General features: G+C 49.7%; 2 protein-coding genes across 2 annotated transcripts; both read left to right on the top strand.

Annotated features, from left to right (window-relative positions):
- Positions 1-2595: 2595 nt before the first annotated feature.
- Positions 2596-18949, top strand: Lmbr1l (limb development membrane protein 1 like). The gene is made up of 17 exons (XM_004668575.2): positions 2596-2962; positions 5218-5302; positions 7916-7949; positions 8909-9048; positions 9175-9278; positions 10470-10596; positions 12115-12183; positions 12314-12378; positions 13630-13702; positions 13794-13877; positions 13974-14050; positions 14892-14969; positions 15582-15655; positions 16479-16569; positions 16659-16725; positions 18030-18191; positions 18381-18949. The coding sequence occupies exons 1-17, from the start codon at positions 2891-2893 to the stop codon at positions 18446-18448; spliced, it is 1470 nt and encodes a 489-aa protein (XP_004668632.1). The 5' UTR covers positions 2596-2890; the 3' UTR covers positions 18449-18949.
- A 4084-nt stretch (positions 18950-23033) lies between these two features.
- On the top strand, positions 23034-27177 carry Dhh (desert hedgehog signaling molecule). The gene is made up of 3 exons (XM_004668574.2): positions 23034-23336; positions 26023-26284; positions 26552-27177. The coding sequence occupies exons 1-3, from the start codon at positions 23034-23036 to the stop codon at positions 27175-27177; spliced, it is 1191 nt and encodes a 396-aa protein (XP_004668631.1).
- The last annotated feature ends 249 nt before the right edge of the window (positions 27178-27426 follow it).

Here is a 27426-nt window from a genome sequence, read left to right as displayed (position 1 = left end):
AAACATGCCTGCCAACTAGAGTTTGGATCCCCAGCACCTAAGCAAAGCTTGATGCAGCATTTGTTTGTAACACCAATGTGTCTATGGCAATGGGAAGTGAAGTCAGGAGATTCCTAACGTTTGGGGCATTCCCAAGCATGAGACTTTGTTTCAAAATAAGGTGGAAGGAATCCAACACTACCCACTCTCCAAACACAATAGCTGTAATTAATAAATAAGTGAGATGACTTTTAGAATCATAACCTATCTCTGGAATTTGTTTAAAAAACCGTGATCCGCCGGGTTTGGCGGCGCACGTCTGTTATCCCATCACTCAGGAGGCAGAGGTAGGAGGATCACTGTGACTTCAAGGCCACCCTGAGACTACACAGTGAATTCCAGGTCAGCCTGAGCTAGAGTGAGACCCCACCTGGAAGCAAAACAAAACAAAACAAAACTATAATCCAACTCAAACAGCCTAAAGACCACCATTTTACAATCTCTGTAAATTTATTTAAGGCAGGATGTCTTTCTCCCCTGATGTATTTCTGTTAATTCACTTGGCATAGTTATCAGGACTTCTTTTTCTTCCTTCCTCTTTCTTCTCTTGAGAGACTGTTATTACTATGTAGCCCTGATAGGGCTGGATTTTCCAAGCGCTGGGATTTTACTTACTAGCTTTATCATTATTACACCTAGGTTTCTTACCTTTTTTTTTTGTTATTGTTTGTTTTTTGAGGTGTGGGTCTCACTATAGCCCAGGCAGACCTGGAATTTGCTATGTGGTCTCAGGGTGGACTCAAACTACCCGTGCCTCCCAAATAAGTGCTGGGATTAAGGCTGGTGCCATCACGTTCAGTGGCTTCTTATGTTTATTTGTTTGTTTGTTTACCTTTTTTTTTTTTTTTGGTTTTTCAAGGTCTCACTCTGGCCCAGGCTGAGCTAGAATTCACTGTTGGAGTCTCAGGGTGGCCCTGAACTCACAGAGGTCCTCCTACCTCTGCCTCCAAAGTGCTGGGATTGAAGCGTGCGCCACCACGCCCGGCTACTTTTGTTTTGTTTTGTTTTGTTTTTTCCAGGTAGGATCTAGCTGTAGTTTAGCCTGACCTGTATTTCACTATGTAGTCTCAGGGTGGCCTCGAACTCATGGTGGTGATACTCCTATTTCTACCTTCGAGTGCTGGGATTAAAGGCATATGCCACCATGCCTGGCTCTCTTAATTTCAAATTCTTATCACAACATCTTCCTCTGAATGGTTGCTGTTAAAATGATATAAAGCCTTAAAGGGAGGTAGGTAGTCCTACTTACCAATGTTCCCTGTGGACATTTTCTCAGTAAATTTCAGGACAGGCAGGCCAGTTGCTCATGCCTTAACCCCCACACTCAGGAAGTTAGGTGGTAGGGATCACCATGTGTTGGAGGCCAATCTAGTCTACATAACTAGACCCCATTTAAAAAAAAAAAAAAAGGCTGGAAAGATGGCTTAGTCATTAAATTCTTGCCTATGAAGCCTAAGGACCCAGATTCAAGGCTTGATTCTCCAGGACCCAAGTAAGCTGGATGCAAAAGGGGCCACATGCTTCTGGAGTTTGCAGTGGCTGGAGGCCCTGGCATGCCCATTCTCTCTCTCTTTCTCTCTCTGCCTCTTTTTCTGTTGCTCTCAAATAAATAAAACTAAACCAAGGGCCAGAAAGATGGGTCAGTGGTTAAGGTGCTTGCCTGCAAAGCCTGACAACCTGGGTTTGGTTCCCCAGTACCCACGTAAGTCAGATGCACAAAGTGGACATGCATCTGGAGTTCATTTGCGGTGGCTAAATGCCCTGGTCAGCCCATTCTCTGGGACTGTGTAGTGAAATCCAGGTCAGCCAGGGTGATTTTCCTATCTCTGCCTCCCAAATGCTGGGATTAAAAGGTGTACATTGGCCTCGCTTTTTTTTTTTTTTTCTTTCGAGGTAGGGTCTTGCTGTAGCCCAGGCTGACCTGGAATTCACTATATAGTCTCAGGGTGGCCTCGAACTCACAGCAATACTCCTACCTCCGCCTCCCCAGTGCTGGGATTAAAGGCTCGCTTTTTTTTTTAAAAAACAATTTATTTATTTACGAGGGACTGGATGCGCCAGGGCCTCTCTCCACTTTAAACGAACTCCAAATGCATGTGCCACCTTGTGCATCTGGCTTTAAGTAGGTACTGGGGAATCGAACCTGGATCATTTGGCTTTCATGGTAAACAATTTAACCGCTAAACCAGCTCTCCCTTCCAGCGCTATCATTTTTGAAAGCCCTCTGATGCTCTCACATCACATAGTGTGATTCAAACGGTTCACTTAACCACTATCGAACTAAAATCTTGGGCGGCAACTGAAATCCTGGAATCATTGCCTCTCGACGTGAGACAAATCGCTTAGTTTTAAGAATGTGCTTTGGTCGGCCCAGAAGGTACCGCCTCCTTTCACAGATGAACCTATCACCGCTCCTGACGCGATGAGCGACAGCTGCCTAGAAGCCAATGAGTTCCGTTCCCTGGAATAAGCCCGCCTAACTCTTGTGTCGTCATTCGGTCTCTTAAAAGGCTAAAACTATGCTCCGCGCTTCCGTGTATTTAGCCGGTGGCGGGTATTAGCGTTGAAACTAGACGGTGGCCCGACCTTAAAGGGGAGGGAGCCGAGGAACCTCCCCTCCCCCTGGAGTCTTTTAATATTAGACGGACCTGCGCCTGCCCCTTTAAGGGCGGGGCGTCTGACGACGGAATCTGAGTTTCAGATAACTCGGAGTTTCCGTCGCAGGCTGCAAGAAAAGGCTGCCTGACTGGGTCCGGGCGCTCGGCGGACGGCGGCGGTGGCCTCCCTCCATCCCCCGCTCGTCCTCCCCGGGCCCGGAGGGACCCCCTACTCCAGTCATGCTGAGCAGAGTATGGAAGCAGCTGACTACGAGGTGCTATCCGTGCGAGAGCAACTCTTCCACAACCGCGTCCGCGAGTGCATCGTGAGTGCGGACGGGGCCGGGAGGGGCGGGAAGTTCGGGCCGGAGGGGCTCCGAGCGCCACCGTCCCGGCCGGGTGCCCGGGATCGACTCGGCCTGGGCTGGGGCTTGGGCCGGGGCCGGGGCGGTGCTAGGGAAGCCCTGCGTCCCCGCGCAGTAAACAAAGCCGGTGGGTTTCCGTTCCTCTCTCGCCCCTCCCCCGACCCCCTCCGCCTCTCCCCGGCGCTCCTGGAGGTGGGTGGAGAGTGAGTCGGCTTGGAAGCCCGTGGTGGACGGAGTAGCTGATGTTGGCGGAGAGGGTCGATCCGGTCACCCAGAGCTGGAAAGACTAGGGCAGTATGGTGTGGAGAGCGGCGGCAGGAGCAGGATAGTTGGTGAATTCTCTCCTCCCACTGGGGAAGAAAGTGCTGCGGGCGCGGATTCTGAGCTGTGGAGGCTGGGGAATCACGAAAGTTTTCTCGCCTATTTCCCCCCTGATATATATAATTTTTTGTGGTAGGGTCCTATTCTAGCTCAGGGTAGAATTCACTATGTAGTCTCAGGGCGGCCTCGAACTCACGGCGGTCCACCTACCTCTGCCTTCCAAGTTCTGGAATTACAGACGTGGACCACCACGCCCCGGCTCCGTGGTTTAGTTTTATGCAGGCCAAACACGATGTGCCACGAGGCTGCTTCTTTAACCTGCTCCCTGATATTTGTTAGAAAGCTGCAAGGTGGGGGTTCTCAGCCATTCGGGGATTTCCCCGAGCAGGTGGTCCTTCAGTGCTAGCACCTAGAGCAAAGCTGAGCGCGCTGCCCCTCAGTGGCCTCATCACTTTAGGATAGGGAAACTCCAGTGGAAATTATTTTTCTCTGGCTGGGCTCTAGGCTACCCAGAGTACACTTAGATTTGGAGAGGGGATAACGTAAAACAGGACATAACTAGGCCAGCCCTTTTCAGTGAGAACTGGACAGTAGGAAGTGTGTTGTTGCATGCATGTGTGGAACTCGGGTAGAGATCTGCTTTGGGAAGCACCTCTTGTGTGTTTTTGGTGGATAAGCTCACATGGCGGTGGCCGCATTGGGCTATTGTGGAGGCAGCCCTGGCCTTGAGACAATGTAGAACCAGAGATTGACATTGTCAAACAACCTGGAGAGATGAGCTCTTAGAAGCAGTCTCCTATGTATCTTTCCCATCTTTTAGCTCTGAAGGTTTTTGGTGCCTCCTTCACCTAGAACAACCTAGCCTCCACTGGAAGTGTGTGGAACTCTGGCCTGACCTTTTGAGTCTTCACACCTTCTTGCCTATTATGTAAGCCCAGGACAGAACACTAGGCTATAAAAATCCTGTAGCCTCAATCTGAGTGGCTCCTTCTATTCTTATTTCCTAATGTCTAAAGCTACGTACAGCTTTGTCCTTGTTTATTGCTGTATGCAAATTCCCTAAGGTGTCAGCTTCTCTTGGAGAATAGAAGACCCACGAGACTGAACTTGTCTTAGCATATCTCAAGTAGAGTGAGATCTTTTATTAGGGCTCTAACTTCAATTATAGAGTCAAATTGACCAGTGGACCCTTCTCTGGGCAATAGCAGCTGACTTGGGATAGTGTAGAGATTGAATGCATGTACAGATTTATTTCTCCAAATTCTGTTGTAACCTTTATTTGGACATCTGTTCACTCAGGGGGTCTGGGATAGGCTTTAAGAGAATTGATAGTGGAATTTGAAGTCACTTGAGATAGGGTCCCAGGATTGACTGCCTTTAAAGAGTCTGGTACCAGCTCTAGATCTTATATTATCTAGGTGATAAGCCTGACTATAGTCTACTGTTATATTAAATGTAGTGTATTTATTTGACAGAGAGGCAGATAGAGGGAGAGTATGGGCATGCTGCAAACTCAGACACATGTGCCACCCTGTGCAACTGTTTGTGTGTCCTGGGGAATCAAACCTGAGTCCTTTGGCTTTGCAGGCTAACGCCTTAATCGCTAAGCCATCTCTCTCCAACCCTGTGTTGGAGTTTTTTTCTCTGCTGTTTACCAGCCAGAGTTGAGCTGGAGCTCTGCGCTCTCAGCAAAGTCCTGACTCAGGGCTGGGTTGGTGCTAGTTCCCCTATTACATGGACAACCCTTGTCTGGTTCTTTTAGCCCTGGGAGGACATGACTAGAAGCAAGCATCAATGAGAAAGATGGCACCCCAGCAAGTATTGTTTTGAAGTCCTTGGGGCTGTGGAATGTGTGGAAACTAGAGCTTCTCATCCCTGTTTGCTTTCTGCCACAGATCTCAGTACTTCTGTTTGCCACACTCTACATCCTCTGCCATATCTTCCTGACCAGATTCAAGAGGCCTGCTGAGTTCACCACAGGTACCTCCCTTCTTCCAGAGTTCCTGTTGCCATGGGGGCAATCTTAGGGGAGCAAGTAATAGTGTCTGCAGGGAAAGGAAGTTGGCTTGGCTGGGCTGTTCTACAGTGCTTCTTCAAGCTCCTTGCCTGCACAGGCCTGGTTTTGGTGCTGTGGTAGCTGGGATGTATAGATGGAAATGTCTGCAACTTGCTGGGCAAGTCATGGAGCTTTTCTGTTCTTTTTTGTAAATTTAAATTTTTGTTTGGTTTTTCGAGGTAGGGTCTTATTCTAGCCCAGGCTGACCTAGAATTAAAATTTAACTTTATTTATGTATGAGAGAGAAAGAAAGAGGCAGATAGAGAATGGGTTCACTAGGGACTGACTACTACAAACTCCAGACTCATGTACCACCTTCTGCATCTGGCTTTATGTCGGTACTGGGGAATTGAACCCAGATTCTTAGGCTTTGCAGGCAAGTGTCCTAACTGCTGAGCCATTTCTCTAGCCCTATTATTTTTTTTTCTCCTCATTTTTAAGACAGGGTCTCAATATATATCCCAGGCTGGCATCCCTCTCAAGGCAATCCTCCTGCTTCAGCCTCCCTAGTTTTCTAGCCCAGGGTGACCTGGAATTCACAATGTAGTCTTAGGGTGGCCTCATGGTGATCCTTCTGGCTCTTCCTCCTGAGTTCTGGGATTAAAGGTGTGCACCACCACTCCAGGCTCACTCTGTTTATAATACTTTTCCCAGTCATAGTGTTTCCAATATCTTTGTCTAGTCATCTTCTTCCTTCAGTGATGGACACCCACATGTGATTGCTTCAGCTTCCCTAGTGCTGGGATTACGGGCCCGCACCACTATCACTGGTTTATTTATTTTTTGTTTTTGGAGTCTCTTGAGTTTAGACTTGCTTCAAACTCATTAGGTAGCTCTGAATAACATAGAACTCCTGATCCTCCAGTTTCCACCTCCCAAGGACTGAGATTACATGTGTGTACCACTATACCTGGCTCATGTAGCTTTTCCAATTCTCAGTTTCAGCCTATAAAACCGACATAAAACAAACAAACAAAAAAGCCAGGTGTGGTGGCCCATGCCTATGATTCTTGAATTTAGGAGGCTGGGGCTAGAGTGAAAGATCTTTTCTCAAAAACAAACAAACAAAAAAAAAAAAACTGAGGCTGGCCATGGTGGTGCACACCTTTAATCCCAGTGCTTTCTGGAAGCAGACATAGGCCTGAGTTCCAGGCCACCTGACACTACATAGTGAATTCCAGGTCAGCCTGGGCTAAAGTGAGACCCTATCTTGAAAAGGCAAAAACAAACAAGCAAAAAACAAGTAACAGGAGCCCAGCATTGTAGTGCACACCTTTAATCCCACTCTGGAGGCAGACATAGGCTTGTGAGTTCTAGGCAGCCCTAAGACTACATAGTGAATTCCAGATCAGCCTGAGCTACCCCCCCCAAAAAAACAAACAAACAAGAAAAGCAAACAGCCAGGAATGGTGGCACATGCCTTTAATCCCAGCACTTGGGAGGCTGAGATAGGATTTCTTTGAGTTTGAGGCCAGCCTGAAACTACATATTGACTTTCAGGTCAGCCTGGTCTAGAGCAAGACCCTACCTTGAACCCCCCCCCAAAAAAAAAGTAAAATGGGTATAATGTCTACCTAGTACATTGTCATTGTATAAAACAATGAGGATTCTTTGAACCTGACATGACCAACTACCATAGGTACATGCTTTCTGTCATTTCTCCTAGTATTCTTCCACCCAGGATAGACAGACACCTTTCATCTTCCTGACCACTGGGACCCCAAAACTTGGTGGTGGTAGTCTGTCTCTGGAGAGTTAAGTGTTCTCACAGATGGGTTCCCAACAGGCCTCTGATTGGGACAGAAAGACTTTGCTTCATAGCCTAGCCTCCCACCTTTTCATACACCATCCAGTCCTGAATGGCTCCATGAGCCCTTAGCCAACCCAGCAGTCACAGTAGTGTTCCCCTAGGGACTGTCTCTGAATCTTCACCCTTCCTCACTGCTCTCCCTTCCCCCAGCCACTGGTGTAACGAGTCTCATAGACTAGTTACTTTTTTTAAAAAAAATTTTTTTTTTTGGTTTATTTTTATTTATTTATTTGAGAGCGACAGACAGAGAATGAGGCAGAGAGAAGAGCGTGCCAGGGCTTCCAGCCACTGCAGACAAATTCCAGATGCGTGCACCCCCTTGTGCATCTGGCTAACGTGGGTCCTGGGGAATCGAGCCTTGAACCGGGGTCCTTCAGCTTCACAGGCAAGCGCTTAACTGCTAAGCCATCTCTCCAGCTCATCATAGACTAGTTACTTACTTATTGGATTCTATAGATGAGCCTGTGATGAGAGAGATGTTACAAAGGGAGAGAATTGGGGGTCTGTATGGAGGTATTCTCTCCACTTAGGACTAGTAATCTTTCAACTGTTAACATGGCTAGAGAATAGCTTGTGGAGCTCAATAGTATGAAGTCTCCCAGGTACTCCTTTTTAGCTTTTAACTCCATTTGGAAAGGGAGTCAAGGACACATGGTAACATAGTTTGTTCTCAGAGTTGCATGTTGATGTCCTGTCTCTTCCTCTTGTCTCTGTCTCTCTTTTGTAGTGGATGATGAAGATGCCACTGTCAACAAGATTGCGTGAGTATCACTACCCTAGGCACCTGCTTCCATTGGCTTTTAGGATTTGGACTGTAGGATACCCCTAGTAGGGGGAAAGGGCTTTCATTCCATGGAGAAAGAGTTCTACTTTTCTATTTCTGGCTTCTTCCAGCTTTATTTCATCCTAAGAATGTTTAGAAAAGCTGCTGTTCCTGTCTCCCTGGTTAGGTCAGGGACTTCTGGGAGTCTCATGGCCAGGAACTTTCTGCAGGGGCCTGAGTCACCTGAGTTACCCGGAAGTATCTCTGGCTTGGCTTCATCTTCCAACAGCCAGTGGGGGGGGTGGGGATTGAATGGGTGTTTGGTGGGTAGGAGGAGACTGAACAGGGTGTGACAAAGATAGAAACCCCTGAGGGTAGAGAATATGGATGGCCCTTATACTATTCTTCATTAAATCATATAGGGGAAAATAGAGCTGCCTCTTCGGGATCCACAGACTGGAAGGTTGTGCTTCCTTGGTGAACTTGTTTATAGCTGAAGTGGCCCCAGACACAGGCGTTGGCTATTAAAGCTGGGTGTCAGCTTCCCTTTGTTTTGTGAGCTACTGCCTTCATCAGGGAATAGGCTGTGGGATGACCATGTTTTTTTATCCAGAATGAAAGAGGCAAGCTCAGAGATCCCTAATAAGCAGAAAAGAGAAGCCCTACCCCTTGGCATCATGCATGGCATGGCCTATAGGCATGTGTGGGAGGACCACATTCCTGGGATAGTCTGGACAAGTGACATGGCAGGTGACATGAATGCCTGAGGTTTGTCCATGTGACAAGATTTTTCTGGAGGTAAAGGGTGGCAGTGGTGGAGCCTAGCTGCACAGTCCCTTCCCACTCCTATCCAGGCTGCCTTGCTTCTACAATCCACAGGTGCCCTTAGGGACAGACGGGGCTTCTGGATCATCAGCAGTGAGAGTGCCGAGCTAAACTGTCCTCTTCCCTTCCTAGACTGGAGCTGTGCACCTTTACCCTGGCAGTTGCCCTGGGTGCTGTCCTCCTCTTGCCCTTCTCCATTATCAGCAACGAGGTTCTGCTCTCACTGCCACAGAACTACTACATCCAGTGGCTCAATGGCTCCCTTATCCATGGTGCGTGGCTTGGGGCTACAGTTTAGGGTGGGAGTCAACCCAGGCGGCCTTGGGCTAATCTACCTGGCCAGTCCCTAGCTTCCTGCCCCTCTTACTGACATTGTCTGTTTTCATTTTTGGTGCTAGGTCTCTGGAACCTCGTTTTTCTCTTTTCCAATCTGTCCCTCATCTTCCTCATGCCATTTGCATATTTCTTCACGGAATCTGAGGGCTTTGCTGGCTCCAGAAAGGTAAGTAGGGGTCCTATTAGTTAACCAAAGCAAGAAGCAGAGCTTCACTCTATGAGGTTGACAGGAGAAATTTTAATGAAGATGATTTGCAGAGGTTTAATCCTAATTAAGGGACTCAGCCAGGCGTGGAGGCTCACACCTTTAATGTAAGCTCTCAAGAAGTGGTAGGATCTCTATGAGTCTGACGGCAACCTGGAACTAGAATGAGTTCTAGGTCAGCTTAGCTAGAGTGAGAGTGAGACTGTACCTTAAAAAAGAGAGATAGCCAGGTGTGGTAGCCCACGCTTTCATCCTAGCACTCAGGGCAGAGGTAGGTAAATCGTCATGAGTTTGAGGCCACCCTGAGACTACACAGTGAATTCCAGGTCAGCATGAGCTAGAGTGAGACCCTACCTCAAAAAATAAAAAAAGAAAGAGAGAGCTGGAGAGGTGTCTTAATGGCTAAGGCGCTTGCCTGCAAAGCCTAAAGACCCAGGTTCAATTCTCCAGGTCCCACATAAGCCAGATGTACATGGTGGCGCATGCATTGCAGTGGCTGGAGGCCCTGGTGTGCCAACCCCCCCCACACACACACCTCTTTCTCTCTCTCTCTCTCTCTCTGCCCTTTTCCCTCCCTCTGTCTCAAATAAATAAAAAAAGAATTAAGGGACCCAACAAGGAGTCTGAGGTTGTAGTAAAAAGTCATTATAATCCAAGGCCTGTAGGGGCAAAGGGAAGAAAGTTTCCAGAAGCACTGAGAGTTGAAGCTGTGAATGTAAGGCCACCCAGCAAAAGCGTTGTAGTGTTCCAGTCACTGCACAAAACCATGGTGCTAAAGGTGAGTGGAAACAGGAAAAATATCAGACTTGATTCGCTAATTGCCTTCCACTTCCCTTCCTTTTGCGCAGGCTGAACTGGAAACTAGAGGGGGCTAGTGCTTGTGTGATGCAGACCTCAGGGCTCTTCTTTTCAGGGTACACAAGGATGTGGGGAGGGAACGTGTGATTGAACATCCAGGCAGGGTTGACACTGGATTGGGGAGTGGAAGAGCAGAGCAACTTAGCAGAATATGAGAAAAATCCTCTCCTATCTCCCAAATCCAGACCTCCCAGGTTCCCTAAGCCTAGATGGCATCTCTAATGTCTCCTTCCTTCCCCACATTGCCTTGATATAGACCCCCTCATGCACTTTCACTGTTTGATCCTCCTTCAGGGTGTCCTAGGTCGGGTCTACGAGACGGTGGTGATGTTGATTCTCCTCACTCTGCTTGTGCTGGGCATCGTGTGGGTGGCATCAGCCATTGTAGATAATAACAAGGCCAGCAGGGAGTCACTTTATGGTGAGAGACTGTGTTAAGCCTTGTGTCACTGTGACAAAATACTTGACTTTTTCCTTCTCTCAAGACTGGTTTGCTCATTTTTTCTTTTATTTGTTTTTAAATATTTATTTATTTATAAATTATTTATTTATTTATTTATTTGAGAGCAACAGACACAGGGAGAGAGAGAGAAGGGTGCGCCAGGGCTTCCAGCCTCTGCAAACGAACTCCAGACGCGTGCGCCCCCTTGTGCATCTGGCTAACGTAGGACCTGGGGAACCGAGCCTCGAACCGGGGTCCTTAGGCTTCACAGGCAAGTGCTTAACCGCTAAGCCATCTCTCCAGCCCTATTTATTTATTTTTTTGAGGTAGGGTCTCACACTAGATCAGGCTGACCTGTAATTCACCATGTAGTCTCACCATGTAGTCCTACCACTGCTTTCCAAGTGCTGGGATTAAAGGCTTATGACACCACACCTAGCTAAATACTTATTTGAGATAGAGATAGAGGCCGGTAGGGCTGGAGAGGTGGCTTAGCTAAGGTCCCAGGTTCAGTTCCCAGTATCTACCTAAGCTGGATGCACAAAGTGGTACATGCATCTGGCATGCATTTGCAGTGGCTAGAGTCCTTGGCATGCCCATTCTCTTTCCCTTTCTCTCTAATAAATAAATAAAAATAATATTAAGCTGGGTGTGGTGGTGTACACCTTTAATCTCAGCACTCAGGAAGCCCAGGTAGGAGGGTCTTCATGAGTTTGAGGCCACCCTGAGACTACATGGTGAATTCCAGGTCAGCCTGAGCTAGAGTGAGACCCTACCTCAAAAGAAAAAAAGAAAGGAAGGAGGGAGGAAAGAAAGAAAGGAAGGAAGGAAGCAAGCAGGCAGGCAGGCTAAAATTTGCCCAAGTACTTTTGGAATTATTGGAATACACCATCACACCTAATCTAATATTTTAGAATGAGGAGGCTTTGTGTTATTTTGCTTGAGAAAGAAAAGGATCTGGCTCTGCCTGATCCCTGGAACTTGGGCCAAATAGCAGTCATGCCCTTTAGAGCTTAGGATCTCTAATTTACTTTAGTTCCCACCACCCAGCTCCTAACACTGGTCATCTTTCCCAATTTATATTACTTGCCTAATAGCTGTAGGCTATTTATTTATTTATTTTGGATTTTGCAGCTCCTCCTGCCTCTACCTCCCAAGTGCTGGGATTAGAAGCATGCACCAGGGCTGGAGGGATGGCTTAGTGGTTAAGGCATTTGCCTGCAAGGCCAAATGACCCGGGTTTGATTCCCCAGGACCCATGTTAGCCAGATGCACAAGGGGCCGCATGCGTCTGGAGTTTGTTTGCAGTGCCTGGAAGCCCTGTTGTGCCCATTCTCCCTCCCTCCCTCCCTCCCTCCCTCTCTCTCTCTCTCTGTCAAATAAAGCATGTACCACCTGCCTGCCAGGTATAGGCTTTTTGTGTTGTGTCAAATACTCTGAGCCCTGTCGCCTGCCAGTAAGCAGGAAAAACAAGCTAACATGTCTTCTTACCCGCAGACTTCTGGGAGTACTACCTCCCCTATCTTTACTCCTGCATCTCCTTCCTTGGTGTCCTGCTGCTCCTGGGTGAGTGGGTAGGGTCTGGGAAGAAGTGATAATGTCCTGGGCCCAGAACAACTAAGATGGAAGACGGAACGGGGACAGGGTTGGGGAATGAAGACTCTGATAGGTAACAAATTTGTTCTTGTCCCTTCAGTGTGTACACCGCTAGGTCTTGCCCGCATGTTCTCGGTCACTGGAAAACTACTGGTCAAACCCCGGGTATGTAGTACTCCTTGTATGCAGGATGGCTTCCTGCATATCTGAGGCCAAACCATGAAAACTGTAGTTGTGCAGTATGCAATTTGCCAAGGGCTATAGTCTTTTTTTGGCTTCCCTCCCAACATCTGGAGCTGGTCACTAGACATTCAAGGCAGAATGCAAGGCAGTTGAGAGGGGTTGGACAAAGCAACTGGCTGCAAAATGGTGAATGAGGGGCTGGAGAAGGGGGTTCAGTAGTTAAGGCATTTGTCTGCAAAGCCAAAGGACCCAGGTTCGATTCCCTTAGTACTTACATAAGCCAGATGCACCAGGTAGTGTATGTGTCTGGAACTCATTTGCAGTGGCTGAATGCCCTGGCACATCCATTCGCTCTCTCTGTCTGCCTTTTTTTTTTGGTTTTTCGAGTTAGGGTTTCACTCTAGTCCAAGCTGATATGGAATTCACTATGTAGTCTCAGAGTGGCCTCGAACTCATGGCAATCCTCCTACCTCTGCCTCCTGAGTGCTGGGATTAAAGGCGTGTGCCACTACACCTGACTCTTGTTTCCTTCTTATCTCTCTCAAATATTTTTTTAAATATTTATTTGATAGCCACTGCAAATGAGGTCCAGACGTGTGTGTCCCCTTATGCATTTGGCTAACATGGGTCCTAGGGAATTGAACCTGGGTCCTTTGGCTTTGCAGGCAAACACCTTAACCGCTAAGCCAGCCCTCATATGTGTATATATGTGTGTATGTGTGTGTGTGTGTGTGTGTGTGTGTGTTTTCTTTTTTAGTTTAGTTGTTTTTTGTTTTTTGTTTTTTTGAGGTAGGGTTTCACTCTAGTTCAGGCTGACCTGGAATTCACTATGTAGTCTCAATGTGGCCTCAAACTCACGGTGATCCTCCTACCTCTGCCTCCCAAGTGCTGGGATTAATGGTGTGCATCATCATGCCTGGCTCAAATATTTGTTTTTTGGTTTTTTGTTTTTTTTTTTTTTTTTTGGTTTTTCGAGGTAGGGTCTCACTCTGGCTCAGGCTGACCTGGAATTCACTATGGAGTCTCAGGGTGGCCTTGAACTCATGGTGATCCTCCTACCTCTGCCTCCCGAGTGCTGGGATTAAAGGTGTGCGCCACCACACCCGGCTCAAATATTTGTTTTTTAAGCAGTGAATGAGAACGTACAAACTGTAGAGTCCTAGAATGAATAAAGTTCTGGAGCCCTTGGGATCAAGAGGCCTCTGACAGTGTCTTACTTTCTCCTGCCTTTAGCTACTAGAAGATCTTGAAGAACAGCTGAATTGCTCAGCCTTTGAAGAAGCAGCTCTGACCCGCAGGCTCTGTAGTAAGTTGAAGTTCTTTCTTGCTGGGCTCAAGGGCCTGACCTTATCAGGGGCTGGAGCACTGAGAGGCAGCTTTTTATTCTCTGCCCCTAGATCCCACCTCCTGCTGGCTGCCTTTAGACATGGAGCTGCTACACAGACAGGTTCTGGCTCTGCAGACACAAAGGGTCCTTCTGGGTATGTGGGATGGTAGGGCTTGGGATTCCTGAGTTTTCACAAGGAGAATAGCCCCTTATTTCAGGTACTTGCTAACAGTCTTCCATCCCTGCCCAGAGAAGCGGTGGAAGGCTTCAGCCTGGCAGCGGAACCTGGGCTACCCTTTGGCCATGCTGTGCTTGCTGGTGCTGACGGTGGGTTTCCCAGCATTGGTGGGGATGGGGCGTGGGCTGCTTGAGTACGTTGGGCGTCCTTTAGACAGAGACATGAGATGATGTGGTTTTCATCCAGAACAGTAGTTGCCTCTCACTGGCTGAGGGTTTTCTGTTCTGTCCTGTGAGAAGCACCTTGATTCACATTTTGTGAATGAAGAAATAGAAGTAACATGTCCAAACAGAAATAACACAGAACCATTGACTAGTTATTCACATTTGCCTTGGAATGAGTATAAAGGTTGAAATCCAGTGTCTTTATTTCCCTGTGCTAGATTCAGAAGTTAAAGACTAGGGCTTACAGTCAGAGAAGGAGCACTTTAGGCCAGTTCCCTTTGTTGTGGTGCTGAGGACTGACCGTACATCCTTAGCCAGGAGCAGCAAGCAGGATATCAAGGAGGGAGAGAGAAGGGAGGTGGCACTCCCAGAAGTCTAGGGGGAAGAAAGGACATGTCAGCTTGTGTCCTTTGGCTTTCTGGGGGTTCAGAGGGTGTTTGATACAACACAAAATGTCTAGCTATTAGGCAAGTAACGCAAATGGGGCTTTACACATCTGAGGCAAGTGCTCTACACTGAGCTTTGCCCTTAGTCCCACAGGCATGCCTTTTCCATTCAGCTTTCTTTTCTTTTTTTTCCTTTTGGAAGCAGTGCATTTAGTTATAACCTTAAAGGTGCTTTTTTAGTGGGGGGGGGGGGACTATAACAACCTTGAGAAAGCCCTCCATAACTAAGTTGCATCAGAGTCAATGCTCTTAATATTGAACTCAGGACACAGCTGTGGTCTGGGACAGGGATGGGATTCTTACCACCTTGCTGCACACAGGGCCTGTCTGTGCTCCTTGTGGCCATCCATATCCTGGAGCTGCTCATTGACGAGACTGCCATGCCACGGGGCATACAGGTACTGGGCTGTCTTCCCACTGTGTCTTTGGGGGAGGGCTTAATTAAGAAATGCTGAGAGCTGGGGAGGCAGAGGCAGGAGGATTGTTGTGAGTTTGAGACTACTCTGAGACCACATACTCTAGCCCAGATCATCCTGGGTTAGAGTGAGATCCTACCTTAAAGGAAGAAGTTAGCCGGGCGTGGTGGTACATGCCTTTAATCCCAGCACTCAGGAGCTGAGGTAGGAGGATTGCTGTGAGTTCAAGGCCACCCTGAGACTCCATAGTGAATTCCAGGTGAACCTGGGCTAGAGTGAGACACTACCTCAGAAACAAAAAAAAAAAAAAAAGGAAGAAGTAGCTGGGCGTGGTAGCACATGCCTTTAATCCTAGCACTTGGGAGGCAGAGGTAGGAGGATCATTGTGAGTTCTAGGCCACCCTGAGACTACATAGTGAATTCCAGGTCAGCCTGGACTAGAGCGAAATTCTACCTGGGGGGAGGGGGGAAAGAAGAAGAAATAAAAAGGCTAGAAAGAGGGCAGAAGCTGAGAACAAAGGGAAGGCTGAGTGTTGGATGGAGTGGTCATGATAGAGGGCAATGTACTTCAGTGTTGCCTCTCTATATCCTCAGGATGCATCTCTGGGCCAGGTCTCATTCTCCAAGCTGGGCTCTTTCGGTGCTATCATCCAGGTTGTACTAATTTTGTATCCTTTAAGTTCGCTGTGGCTTTGCTTACCAAGCTCATCTCCTGGGACTGTGAAAGAGCTCCTGGGATTGTCTCTCTCAGACTGTAGGGGAGATTGATGGGAAAGGTGGGTCAGTCTTCACCAATCCTGGGTTCAGAAAGGAGAAGACCGTGGGAGAAAAGCTTGTAAAGAGATCTGTTCCCTTTGAAATGAGCCACTACTTGAGATGGGCATGGTAGCTCATGCCCATGATCCCAGCCACTGGGGAGGCTGAGGTAGGTGGATCACCTGAGTTCCAGGCCAGTATGGGCTAGAATGAACCCTTGCCTAAAAATTAACATGGTCAGGCCTTTAATCCCAGCACTTGGGAGGCAGAGGTAGGTAGGAGAATCACTGAGTTCAAGGCCAGCATGGGACTATGGTCAATTCCAAGTCAGCCCCAGCTAGAGTGAGACTTTACCTCAAAAACAACAAAAAACAGCCAGGCATGGTGGCACATGCTTTTAATCTCAGTACTTGGGAGGGTGAGGTAGGAGGATTGCTGTGAGTTGAAGGCTGGCTTCAGACTAATTCCAGGTCAGCCTGGGCTAGAGGAAGGTCCTTAACTCGAAAAACCAAAAACAAAGCAGGGCATGGTGGCATATACCTTTAATACCATCAATGGGAGGCAAAGGTAAGGGGATCACTGTGAGCTTGAGGCCACCCTGAGACCATATAGTGAATTCCAGGTCAGCCTGGGCTAGAGTGAGAACCTACCTTGAAAAACAAAACAGAACAAAAAAGAGACAAAGGATTAAGTAGGTCTTGAAAACTGGCCAGTTCTTCCTTAACCCAGTGGCAGTTACTTGATGGTGTCCTCTGTTGTGGGCTTCTATAGCTCTCCTCTGTTCTGGAGCCTGAGGCCCAGGTGGCATGACACAGCCATGACACAGGTATGTGGGGGGAGGTGAAGTCTCCAGGGGCATGGGTGGGTACTAGGTGCTGCTAGTTCTGCTACCCTTGCCTTTTCCTCTCCACATAGATAATTGGGAACTGTGTCTGCCTCCTGGTCCTAAGCTCAGCACTTCCTGTCTTCTCTCGAACTCTCGGTAAGTAGGAAAAGGAGGTAAGGGAATTGACATGCCATTTTATTTAAGTGGGGCATGGTTACACACATTCCAGCATTTGGGGCTCTGTGGCAGGAGGATAGGTCATGGCCAGCCATGGAAAGTTCCAGGAAAACCTCAGGTACATAAGGAGACTGTATCTCAAAATAAAAAAGGCTAGAGAGATTGCTCAGTGGGTAAATCACTTGCCACACAAGCGTGAGGACCTGAATTCACATCCCCAGCACCCGTGTAAATGCCACATGGGCATGGTGGCCCACCTGTAATCCCAGTATTCACGAGGTAGAGATAGGATTCCTCAGCCAAGCTAGCTAGTTAGACTAGCCAAGCTAGCAAGCTCTGAGTTCAAATGAGAATCTCTGTCTCAGTGAAAAAGGTAGAGTGATTGAGGAAGATACTGAATATCAGTTTGTAGCCTCCATGTGCATGTGACCCAAATATGTGCCCATATACATGCATTGTCATGTATATGCATGCCCACATACCACACACATACTCTCGCTTTTGAGAAAGTGGAAGAGAGGAGGAAGAGGCAGATAAAGAGAATGGGTGCAGCTGGCTTACATGGGTACTGGGGAATCGAACCTGGGTCCTTAGGCTTTGCAGGCAAGTGCTTTAACCACTAAGCCATTTCTCCAGCCCATGTTCTTTCTTTTAAAGTTGAGGACACTAAACTGGGTGTGTTGGCGCACGCCTTTAATCCCAGAACTCGGGAAGCAGAGGTAGGAGGATTGCTGTGAGTTCAAGGCCACCCTGAGACTATAGAGTGAATTTCAGGTCAGCCTGAGTTAGAGTGAGACCCTACCTAGAAAAACCAAAAAATAAAAATAAAATAAAATAAAGTTGACACACAGAATTTATAGAGCTTGCCCTAGATGATCCAGCTAGTTAGAGGTGCTGTTGGAATGTGAGCCAAAATGACTTGATCACAGTTTGATTTCTTAGTGTTTAGTGGCTATTACTTACTGCTTAGCACTAATGAAAACTTTGTGATCAGCTTCTAGATTCCTGGCCAGAAATAGGTTATAGGCATGAGAGCTTCAAGGAACATCTAAAGCTAGAGGGAGTCCCATTGGAGGAAATGATGCTAGCATCTGGAAGGGAGTCAGAGCAAACATATCTTAACATTCTTTAATAGCTTGAACTGGCCTTGGACCAAGCTTGAGAAAGTAATAATGCTTATGTTGCAGTGTTGAGATGTGGCCACTAGGAGGCATCAGAAAGTTGGGCTCCTTTCATGGGAGGGGTTGGGGATCCCCCTTCTCATCATGGCCTTTGTACTTCAGGGCTGACTCGCTTTGACCTGCTGGGTGACTTTGGACGCTTCAACTGGTTAGGCAATTTCTACATCGTCTTTCTCTACAATGCAGCCTTTGCTGGCCTCACCACACTCTGTCTGGTGAAGACCTTCACTGCAGCTGTGAGGGCAGAGCTGATCCGAGCCTTTGGTGAGAGGGCGTTGGGAGGCCTAGGCTGGTGGGGTGACTGTAAGGTAGCAAACTGTGGAGCAGGGGGTCATCCCAGCAGAAGAGGGTACACGGCCTACTTTGTGTGGAGCCTCTCATCCATATATTTTGTGCCATGGTTGTCTTATCCTGTGTCCCACTTCTGATTGCCTACCTCCCCCTCTTCTCCAGGGCTGGACAGATTGCCACTGCCTGTCTCCGGTTTTCCCCGGGCATCTAGGAAGAACCAGCACCAGTGACCTCCAGCTGGGGGGTGGGAGGGAGAAAACTGGACACTGCCATCTGCCACCTAGCCCGGGAGGCAAGCCCAAGTTGGACCTCAAGTTCTGGAATCTGAGTGTTGGTGGCAGAGGGGAGCTGAGCCTTCTGCACTGTGGGCATAATCTGAGCCATAGTTTGGGACCAGGCTTCCTGCTTTTTCAGACTTCACTGGCCTCAGCACACAGTGGAGATCTGTGAGGATCCAGTTCCTGGTCCCAAATCCGTTTACACATCAGTCTGCCTCACTGCTCTTCCAGGCCTTGCCTGAAGCATTGTTTACATGAGTTGATGTGCAATAGGGTGGGTAGGAGTGGGAGGGGCTGGGCCTGGCATAGCTTCCAGAGGCTGGTTGTCTACCTTGTCTCTGGTCCAGCGGAGTGTAGCACTGTGCTGTCCCGGAGGGGCTTTGAACCACTGGAGAGATCAAGGGCGCAGGGAGGAAGAGGCCGCACCCATCAGCAATAAACTTGATCCCAGAATTTCGGTGTGTGGGATGTGTACAGTGTGTGATGGTGTATGTGCCTGTGGTGGGGGTCAGGGATTGCTCACCTATGGTGAACATGAGCTCTTCTGCATGCTCTTTCTAGCAGGACCCTCTTTACTAATGCCAGAGCTGTGGGGCTCCAGTTGTTGGGTCTCTGTTCCCTGTGGGGCTGGGGTTACTGGCACATGCAGCCATGCCAGCTGTTTTATGTGGAGATTTGAGTTCTGGTGGTCTTACACGCACACTTCTGCAAGAAGCATAGTTAACCACTGAGCAGTCTTTCCAGCCCTGTTCTTTTTGTTTTGTTTTTTAATTTTTGTTTTATTTATTTGCTTGAGAGAAGAAAGAGCTACAGATAGAGAATGGGTGTGCCAGGGCCTCCAGCTATTGCAAACGAATTCCAAATGCAGGTGGTACCTGTGCATCCTGGGGAATCGAGCTTGTATCTTTAGGCTTTACAGGCAAGCACCTTAATCACTAAGCCATCTCTCCAGCCCCCTTTATTTAATTTTTTTTTGAGAGAGAATGGCCACACCATGGTCTTCAGTTGAAGCAAACAAATTCCATGTGTGTGTGCCCCTTGTGCAATATGCATATATGTCACTGTGCATCTGGCTTACATAGGACCTGGAGATTCAGACACGAGTTCTTAGGCTTTGCAGGCAAGTGCCTTATACACTGTCATCTCTCCAGCCATCCCCTTACTTTAATTATTGACAACTTGAATAATTATAGAAAATCGTGATAATTCTCAAATTGACTTATTTGCATATGTGTATGTGTTTGAGGGGGAGCATCCCCAGGGCTCTTGATGCTGCAAGCATTGGACACTGGGCCACTTTTTGCAGCTAGCCTATATGTATGATTTGAGAACTGAACCCTGGCAGACAGAGTTTTGTTTTTGTTTTTTCTGAGGTCGGGTGTCTGTAGCCAAAGCTGGAGTTTCCTTGTAGTGGCTTTGGCCAGCCCATTCTCAATCTCTGCTTGTAAGAAAATATAAACTTGGTGGATCCATTGACTCCTTAGTACTGGGCCTTGCTTCTGTATCTTTGGAAGTAGGGAGTGATGGACAGAGGAGTATGAGACCCTCCCTCCTGTGTAGCCACTTACATCTTTAGCTGTGTCATTTAACAGCTGTAAAGTAAAATACCAGGCTGACCTGGAACTCACTGTATCTTCCTACCTGTGGAATTATAGAGGCATGGGCCACCTGCAGCTGAATGACAAGGATTTTTTTTTTTTTTTTTTTTTTTTTTTTTTTTGGTTTGTCAAGGTAGGGCTTATCTGTAGCCCATGCTGACCTAGAATTCAGTATGTCGTCTTGAGCTCACAGCAGCCCTATCTCTGCCTCTCCAGTGCTGGGATTAAAGGGGTGAGTCACCATGCCCAGCTGACAAGGATTTTTAAAAAAATTTTTTTCTTTATTTGAGAGAGAAATAGGCAGATAGAGGGAGAGAGAATGGGTGTGCTAGGGCCTTCAGCTGTTGCAGTGACTCCAGATGTGTGTTCCCGTGGGACCTGGGGAATGAAACCTGGGTCCTTCTGGCTTTGCAGGCAAGCACCTTAACCACTAAGCCATCTCTGCAGCCCCAGCAATGTTTTTTGATTCCTACCTCAAAAATGAACCTAATTTGAGCTGGGCGTGGTGGCGCACGCCTTTAATCCCAGCACTCGGGAGGCAGAGGTAGGAGGATTGCCATAATTTCGAGGCCACCCTGAGACTCCATAGTGAATTCCAGGTCAGCCTGGGCTACAGTGAGACCCTACCTCGAAAAACCAAAAAAAAAAAAAAAAAAAAAAGGACCTAATTTGGTTTCTACAAGGGCTATCAGTTCTTGCAGTATTGAGGGAAGGATGGGATTCCTACCTAGGGTTGTGCAGCTTGCACACTGGCCTACATGTACATGTAGTTACTATGACCTCTCTCAGTCCTGGGATCAAACATGGAGGCAGATGCTCTACCAGTGAGCTACAGGCCCATCCACATGACTATTGTAAATGGAAGGCATTGATGGGCTTTTGTTTTTGTTGGGTTTTTCCTCCCCTAATGTATGCAAAGTTGTTATGTGTACTAGCTGTGGAACTGGGTGAGGGGAGGGTGAGTATGGAATACAAAAATGTAGATTCCACAAATAATTGCCAGCACCCTTCTGTAAGCTAGTTGGCCTTGTAGGTACATGATAAACACGTTTGTGCTGAGCTGCTTTGTCTGGAAAGCTGTCAGATCATTTCATACTGTACTGCCATAGCAGTTAATTGTGCCTCACAAGAGCACACAGGCCAAACTGTTGGGACTTTAGGGAAGGCTTCTTAAAGGAAGTTTTTTTTTTTGTTTGTTTGTTTTTTGAGGTAGGGTCTCACTCTAGCTCAGGCTGATCTACCTAGAATTCACTATGTAGCCTCAGGGTGGCCTTGAACTCACAGCAATCCTACCTCTGCCTCCCAAGTGTTGGGATTAAAGGCACGTGCCACCGTGCCCGGCTTTATTGTTTAGTTTTTTGAGGCTGATAAAGGCTAGCCTCAGACTTGGTATGTAGCCAGGATGACCTTGAGCTGCTGATCTTCCTGCATGCACCACCTAGCACAGAGGAAATGATTTATGAGTGAGGATTGAAGGAAGTGCCTCCAAGATGAGACCTCTGAGGACTTGAGTAGAGTCCCAAGTACAGAGGGAGGATAGACTCCTAGATGGAAGGTGAAGTCACCATTAGGCTCCTCTTCAGCAATTTCCAAATGACAACTTACTCATATGAAAAGCGTGCAGGGAAGTGTATGCTAGTGGTACACGCCTTTCATCCCAGAACTCAGGAGGCAGAGGTAGGATCACCATGAGTTCGAGGCCACCCTGAGACTACATAGTGAATTCCAGGTCAGCCTGGCCTAGAGTGAGACCCTACCTCAAAAAAAAAAAAAAGCATGTAGGTTGTGGTGGCCCATATCTGTAATCTCAGCGTTTGAGAGATGAAGGTAGGAGGATCAAGGCCATCCTCTGTTGTATACCGACTTTGAAAACAACCTGGTCCATGTGAGCTCCTGTCTACCCCTCAAAAAAAAAAAAAAAATGCAATTGGTACATGTGTGGTGAAGCCACCAAAGTTAGAAGCCCTACACTGGATTGTAAATGCAGTTTACAATCTGTCTTATTCTAGCGACTTTCCCAGAGTGAGACTATAAAGTTGCCAAAGAGAATGGTCCCAGCTGGGCATAGTGGCGCGCGCCTTTAATCCCAGCACTCCGGGAGGCAGAGGTAGGAGGGCCACCATGCGTTCATGGCCACCCTGAGACTACCTAGTGAATTCCATGTCAGCCTGAACTAGAGTGAAACCCTACCTCAAAATCCAAAATAAGAAAAGAAAATGGTCCCATAGGATCTGTACCCCAAATCCTAGTTACTCTGAGTATCAAGAAAAACTAGGGAAGTTCAAGAAGGACCACAGAGAAGAGAGGCTCTAGTTGTATGCCCAAAAGGGCTTGGCTGGCCTTGAGGAGAAATTGGAACTCATACTTCCTGAATGATAGCAGAGGGCATGGCCTGCCAGGATAGGCTTTGGGAGGGCAAAGGCCTAATACTGGCATCAGAGTAAGATGGTTTAGGTCCAAATTTAGGCTCGGAGGTCGAAGGATGCTTATCCAGGCAGCCAAGGACTGTAAATCTACAAGGATTTCCTAAGCAGGTGTCAGCATGGTTTCCAGGATGGGACACACTTCGGTGGAGAAATGGAACAGTGGTGACCAGCTAGGGGGCGGGACAGTCCTGAGAGAAGGGCGGGGGGCGGGGTCAGGGCCCACTTAAGGCGGAGTCCGGGCGTCCTGGCAGCACCGGAGCCCGGGCAGCTGAGACCCGCTGGGCTGGCACTCACCTTCTACCATCCCCCCCCCTTTGCTATGGTGGTCTGTCAGTTGTAGCTTCCAAATCCCCCAGGGCATGTAGGCAGAGTTAGCCGCAGCCAGGTGCGCAGTGCCAGTAGAGTTGCAAGGGACAGTTCTGCCCACTGCATTCTGCCGCCTGTGGAGATGCCCAACTGACAGGAGAGATAGGACAAGAACGCTCCCTTTTGGGGTCCAAGCCTGCTGCACCTATGGCTCTGCCGGCCAGTCTTTTGCCCTTGTGCTGCTTGGCACTTCTGGCACTGTCTGCCCAGAGCTGCGGGCCGGGCCGGGGACCGGTTGGAAGGCGCCGCTACGTGCGTAAGCAGCTTGTGCCGCTGCTCTACAAGCAGTTTGTGCCCAGCGTGCCCGAGCGGACACTTGGTGCCAGTGGGCCGGCGGAGGGCAGGGTGGTAAGGGGCTCCGAGCGCTTCCGGGACCTGGTGCCCAACTACAATCCTGACATCATCTTCAAGGATGAGGAAAACAGTGGGGCCGACCGCTTAATGACGGAGGTAAGGAGAGCTCCCACCTGTGCTTAGGGTACCTCCAAGTCCTCAGTTTTCCTACCGCAACCCTGGACGGAAGAGGAACCAGCTTCATCCAAGGCGACCTCAGTCTAATAATAATAATAATAATAATGAAGTCCCAGTCAGCTTCAAGAAAGCTGGCTGGGCAGTGGTTAGGGAGGAATCCCAAAGGAGAAGCTAGGATGGGGGGAGGAGGAGGGGCTGGCTAGTGAGAGTGAAGCTGGGAGAGGCTGCAGGGAGGGCGGGGAAAGGAGGATGGCGGCAGGCGAGACGGGAAATGGCTGAGGCGTGGACCGGGGGTCAGCCACCCAGCCAGGCAGGAAGGGCTGGGGTGAGCTGGGGGCCAGGAGCTGGCTGGGTAGCGGACAGACTCCTCTAGCCTTTAGCCTCGCTCTGGACCTGATGTGGAAAAGATCTGCGGGCCAATAAGAGGCTGAAGGGAGTTGAAAAGGGGGGTGTGCAAGGGTCCAGGTCACCAGGTCATCCACCTGAGAGTGAGCTGAGCAGGAATTCTTTTTGGTATGGTTAGAAATGGCCTCCAACCAGGACAGGGATCTACTAGGATCTAAACAACAGTCTGGGTAGAAAGCAGTCCTCCCTTAGCAAGAAGAGATGGACCCACCTGAGAATCAAAGGGCTCCTGTGTCTTCTAAACTCAGCTCAGCTCGGAGACTTTCCTTCAAATTACTTAACTTCAACTACCATGTAGGGGGCAACTACTGCGGATTAGACCCAAACCGACCTCGGGTGTGGTTGTCCAAGCTTTGGAAAAGAAGGACCACCTCTGGCCCGTGTTCCAACGTGTCCTGTCAAAACTGAAAGGAAATTTGAAGTCTCATTTCTCCATCCTATTCTTCACTTTACATCTGAGAGCTGGGCCCCAGGAGAAAAAGGCCATTTAACCAGCATCTCATGGCTAATTGGTGGCATTGCTGTGACTAGAAGTCCGGACTCTAGATTCTAAGTCCTATATACTTTCCACTACACTACCTAATTGTGTATGGAGTGGGGAGGTAGGGGAGAGGGAGGGTACGGATTTCCTCTGATTAACTGCCATGGTTTTCCAGGTTACTTTGTCAGGAAAACCTGTCCATGGGAGAAAGAATTCTTTTCTGTTACTAGGATGAAACCTTCCTCCTATCCAAAAGTTGGAAAAGGGGCATTCTTTTTTCCCCCTCCTTGGTCTTGGAACATTGTGACTGTTCCCTCTGGCCACCACCTGCAGTGGGGGGGGGGGTGCAGAACAAGAGAGGCTCAGGAGGGCCTCTGACAGGCCTGGGAACCCCCTCAGTCTTGCTTATCTCCCACACCCTGCTGCAAAAGGACTCCATTGAGTTGGTTCTGCGCTGGGTTGCTGCCCCCGCAGGTCAGGGCCTCCGTAGGGGACAAAACGACAAGAAGTTGGAAAGAGTTCCCACTTTTCCTGTCAAGCCTTCACCGCCCCCCCCCCCCGCCGCCCCAACCATGCAGAGGTGAAGCCTAGAAAAGGAGGACGGGGGAGAGTGTCCTCCTAGCAGTCAGGAGGAACCCAAGTGCAAGGGTGGGAGGGGAAGAAGAAAAAGCGGTATTCTGCGCTGTTCCTCTGGTGTCCCGGCTGTGGTGAGTGCCAAGGTCTCCAGCGCCCAGACTGACGAAGCCAAGATAACCGTGGCCTCCCTCCCCCGGTGCAGCCCTGAGGCCGCCGCTCCTCTTCCTCTTGTCCACGCCTACCCTGCAGGGGGCCCCCCTGACCCGCCCTGGGGAGCTCCCGCCCAAGTCTCAGGTGCTGTGCTCCCACGCCCCTCGGAGCTGATTCTGGAAGAGCGACGGATGTAGATGGGACTGAGAGGGTCTCAGCTGGGACTGGACCGTGGCTGTCCCACGCTGGGGGAGGGGACCCGGCGGCCGCAGCAGGGATTGGGGGGGGGGCGCGGCTTTCTGCCCTTTCCTCTCTCCGAGCCGGGGCGGCTGAAAAGCGCCTTTGTGGCTGGAGCTGCTGAGTCCGCTTCTCCCGACGCGTTCCGGGCCTCGGCCCGGGATTCTCGCTCAGTTAAGTCATCCCGCAGAAAGACCATTGTACTTCGCTCGGCCCCCGCCACCCAGTCCTTTTTTCCAGCAGCCTTGATCCCACTCGGCTCCTTTTAGGCACCTCTGTAGGGGGCACCCAGACGACGAAGGGGTTAATGCTAGGGGCTGAAAGGAGGAGGAGGAAGGAAGGAAGGAAGGAAGCGATGCCCTGTGCCAGGGAAGGCAACGAAACAAAAGATGAATCAGGCTGAGGGAGGGCAGCCGGGGCCCGGGGTCATGCTCAAACAGGGGCTCCTCTTGGGGAACCAGGCCCTCCCTAATCAAACTTCCACCCTCCCTCTTGGGCGCTCTTTCAGGTTGGGCCAAGGTCCTAGAACAAATAGGGGTGAGGGGCACTCATTGAAAATGGGGACAACTAGGTATGGGCACTCCTCAACCTCACAAGTGACCGTACAGTTCTCTAAGGATACTCTGGCCAGGGAGTTCAGATGGAAGGTTATGTACTATTCGAATCCTCACTTCCCGAGGACACTCAAGCGGGGAAGGAATGTTGTGGGTGCAGAGAATAAAATAAATCGACACCGCTGTTAAGATCCCTTTTGGCCGCCTCCGCTTCCAGTGACGGTGGTGGTGGAGGGAAACTGACTGCTTTATTCTTCACCAGCGTTGCAAAGAGCGGGTGAATGCGCTGGCCATTGCCGTGATGAACATGTGGCCCGGAGTGCGCCTGCGGGTGACCGAGGGCTGGGACGAGGACGGCCACCACGCTCAGGACTCACTTCACTACGAAGGCCGGGCCTTGGACATCACCACGTCTGACCGTGACCGCAACAAGTATGGCTTGCTGGCGCGCCTGGCAGTGGAAGCTGGCTTCGACTGGGTCTACTACGAGTCCCGCAACCACGTCCACGTGTCTGTCAAAGCTGGTACAATAGGGCGCAGGTGGTGGTCCGTCCAAAGGGGAATCTTTGGGGCTGAGGGGGTTGCGTCTACAAAAGCCCTGTTGCTACTACCTTAGGGGAGACCAAGCGGGCCTTAGTGTTGTAACCTACTCTTCCATTACTGCTTGGGGATGGGGGTCAGATCCGTGTCCAGGACTGGTGATGTCTGTGCGGGGCTTGACACACATCTTGGAGAATCTGTACCAATGTTCTGGAGACGTTGGCTTAAATCCAGTCCTGTTTTCCCTGCAGATAACTCCCTGGCGGTCCGAGCTGGCGGCTGCTTTCCGGGAAATGCTACGGTACGCCTGCGGAGCGGCGAGCGGAAGGGGCTGAGGGAGCTGCACCGTGGAGACTGGGTGCTGGCTGCGGATGCCGCAGGCCGGGTGGTACCCACACCCGTGCTGCTCTTTCTGGACCGGGACTTGCAGCGCCGGGCCTCGTTCGTAGCGGTGGAGACCGAGCGGCCTCCGCGCAAACTGTTACTCACGCCCTGGCACCTAGTATTCGCCGCCCGGGGCCCGGCGCCGGCTCCCGGGGACTTTGCACCGGTGTTCGCGCGGCGGCTACGCGCCGGGGACTCGGTATTGGCGCCCGGCGGGGACGCGCTCCGGCCAGCGCGCGTGGCCCGCGTGGCGCGAGAGGAGGCGGTGGGCGTGTTCGCCCCGCTCACGGCGCACGGGACGCTGCTGGTCAACGACGTCTTGGCCTCCTGCTATGCGGTTTTGGAGAGTCACCAGTGGGCCCACCGTGCCTTTGCCCCTCTGCGCCTGCTGCACGCGCTGGGGGCGCTGCTCCCCGGGGGTGCAGTCCAGCCCACCGGCATGCACTGGTACTCTCGTCTCCTCTACCGCTTGGCAGAAGAGCTGCTGGGCTGAGCGGCCAAGCATCAAATCCTGCTCCGGGCGGGCGGGCGGGCGTTCGACGTGTGCGTGCTAGTTGAGATGGGGGGGGGGGGATAAGGACTTCAGGTGATGTTGATTTGGGAGTGTGGGAGGGAGAGGAAAAGGTAGCTTTGCAGGAACTGGTTTAGGAGCAACTTTAACCAAGAGGAAGTGATCCCCGTCCTTTCTAGCTGGGTTTGATAGTGGACACTCCTTTAGGAGGAAGGATTGTTTAGCCTCTCT

The sequence above is a fragment of the Jaculus jaculus genome, chromosome 6 (genome assembly GCF_020740685.1).
Source record: "Jaculus jaculus isolate mJacJac1 chromosome 6, mJacJac1.mat.Y.cur, whole genome shotgun sequence".
NCBI lineage: Eukaryota > Metazoa > Chordata > Mammalia > Rodentia > Dipodidae > Jaculus > Jaculus jaculus.
This window is presented reverse-complemented; position numbering and strand designations above follow the sequence as displayed.

What these genes read in the sequence shown, in the direction of transcription:
- Lmbr1l (XM_004668575.2), top strand. Translation starts at nt 2,891, where the DNA reads ATGGAAGCAGCTGACTACGAGGTGCTATCCGTGCGAGAGCAACTCTTC. An exon ending in ACCGCGTCCGCGAGTGCATC is followed by an intron (nt 2,963 to 5,217) that starts GTGAGTGCGGAC and finishes TTTCTGCCACAG; the next exon opens with ATCTCAGTACTTCTGTTTGC. An exon ending in TCTGACCCGCAGGCTCTGTA is followed by an intron (nt 13,703 to 13,793) that starts GTAAGTTGAAGT and finishes CTCTGCCCCTAG; the next exon opens with ATCCCACCTCCTGCTGGCTG.
- Dhh (XM_004668574.2), top strand. Translation starts at nt 23,034, where the DNA reads ATGGCTCTGCCGGCCAGTCTTTTGCCCTTGTGCTGCTTGGCACTTCTG. An exon ending in CCGACCGCTTAATGACGGAG is followed by an intron (nt 23,337 to 26,022) that starts GTAAGGAGAGCT and finishes ATTCTTCACCAG; the next exon opens with CGTTGCAAAGAGCGGGTGAA. An exon ending in CCACGTGTCTGTCAAAGCTG is followed by an intron (nt 26,285 to 26,551) that starts GTACAATAGGGC and finishes TTTTCCCTGCAG; the next exon opens with ATAACTCCCTGGCGGTCCGA.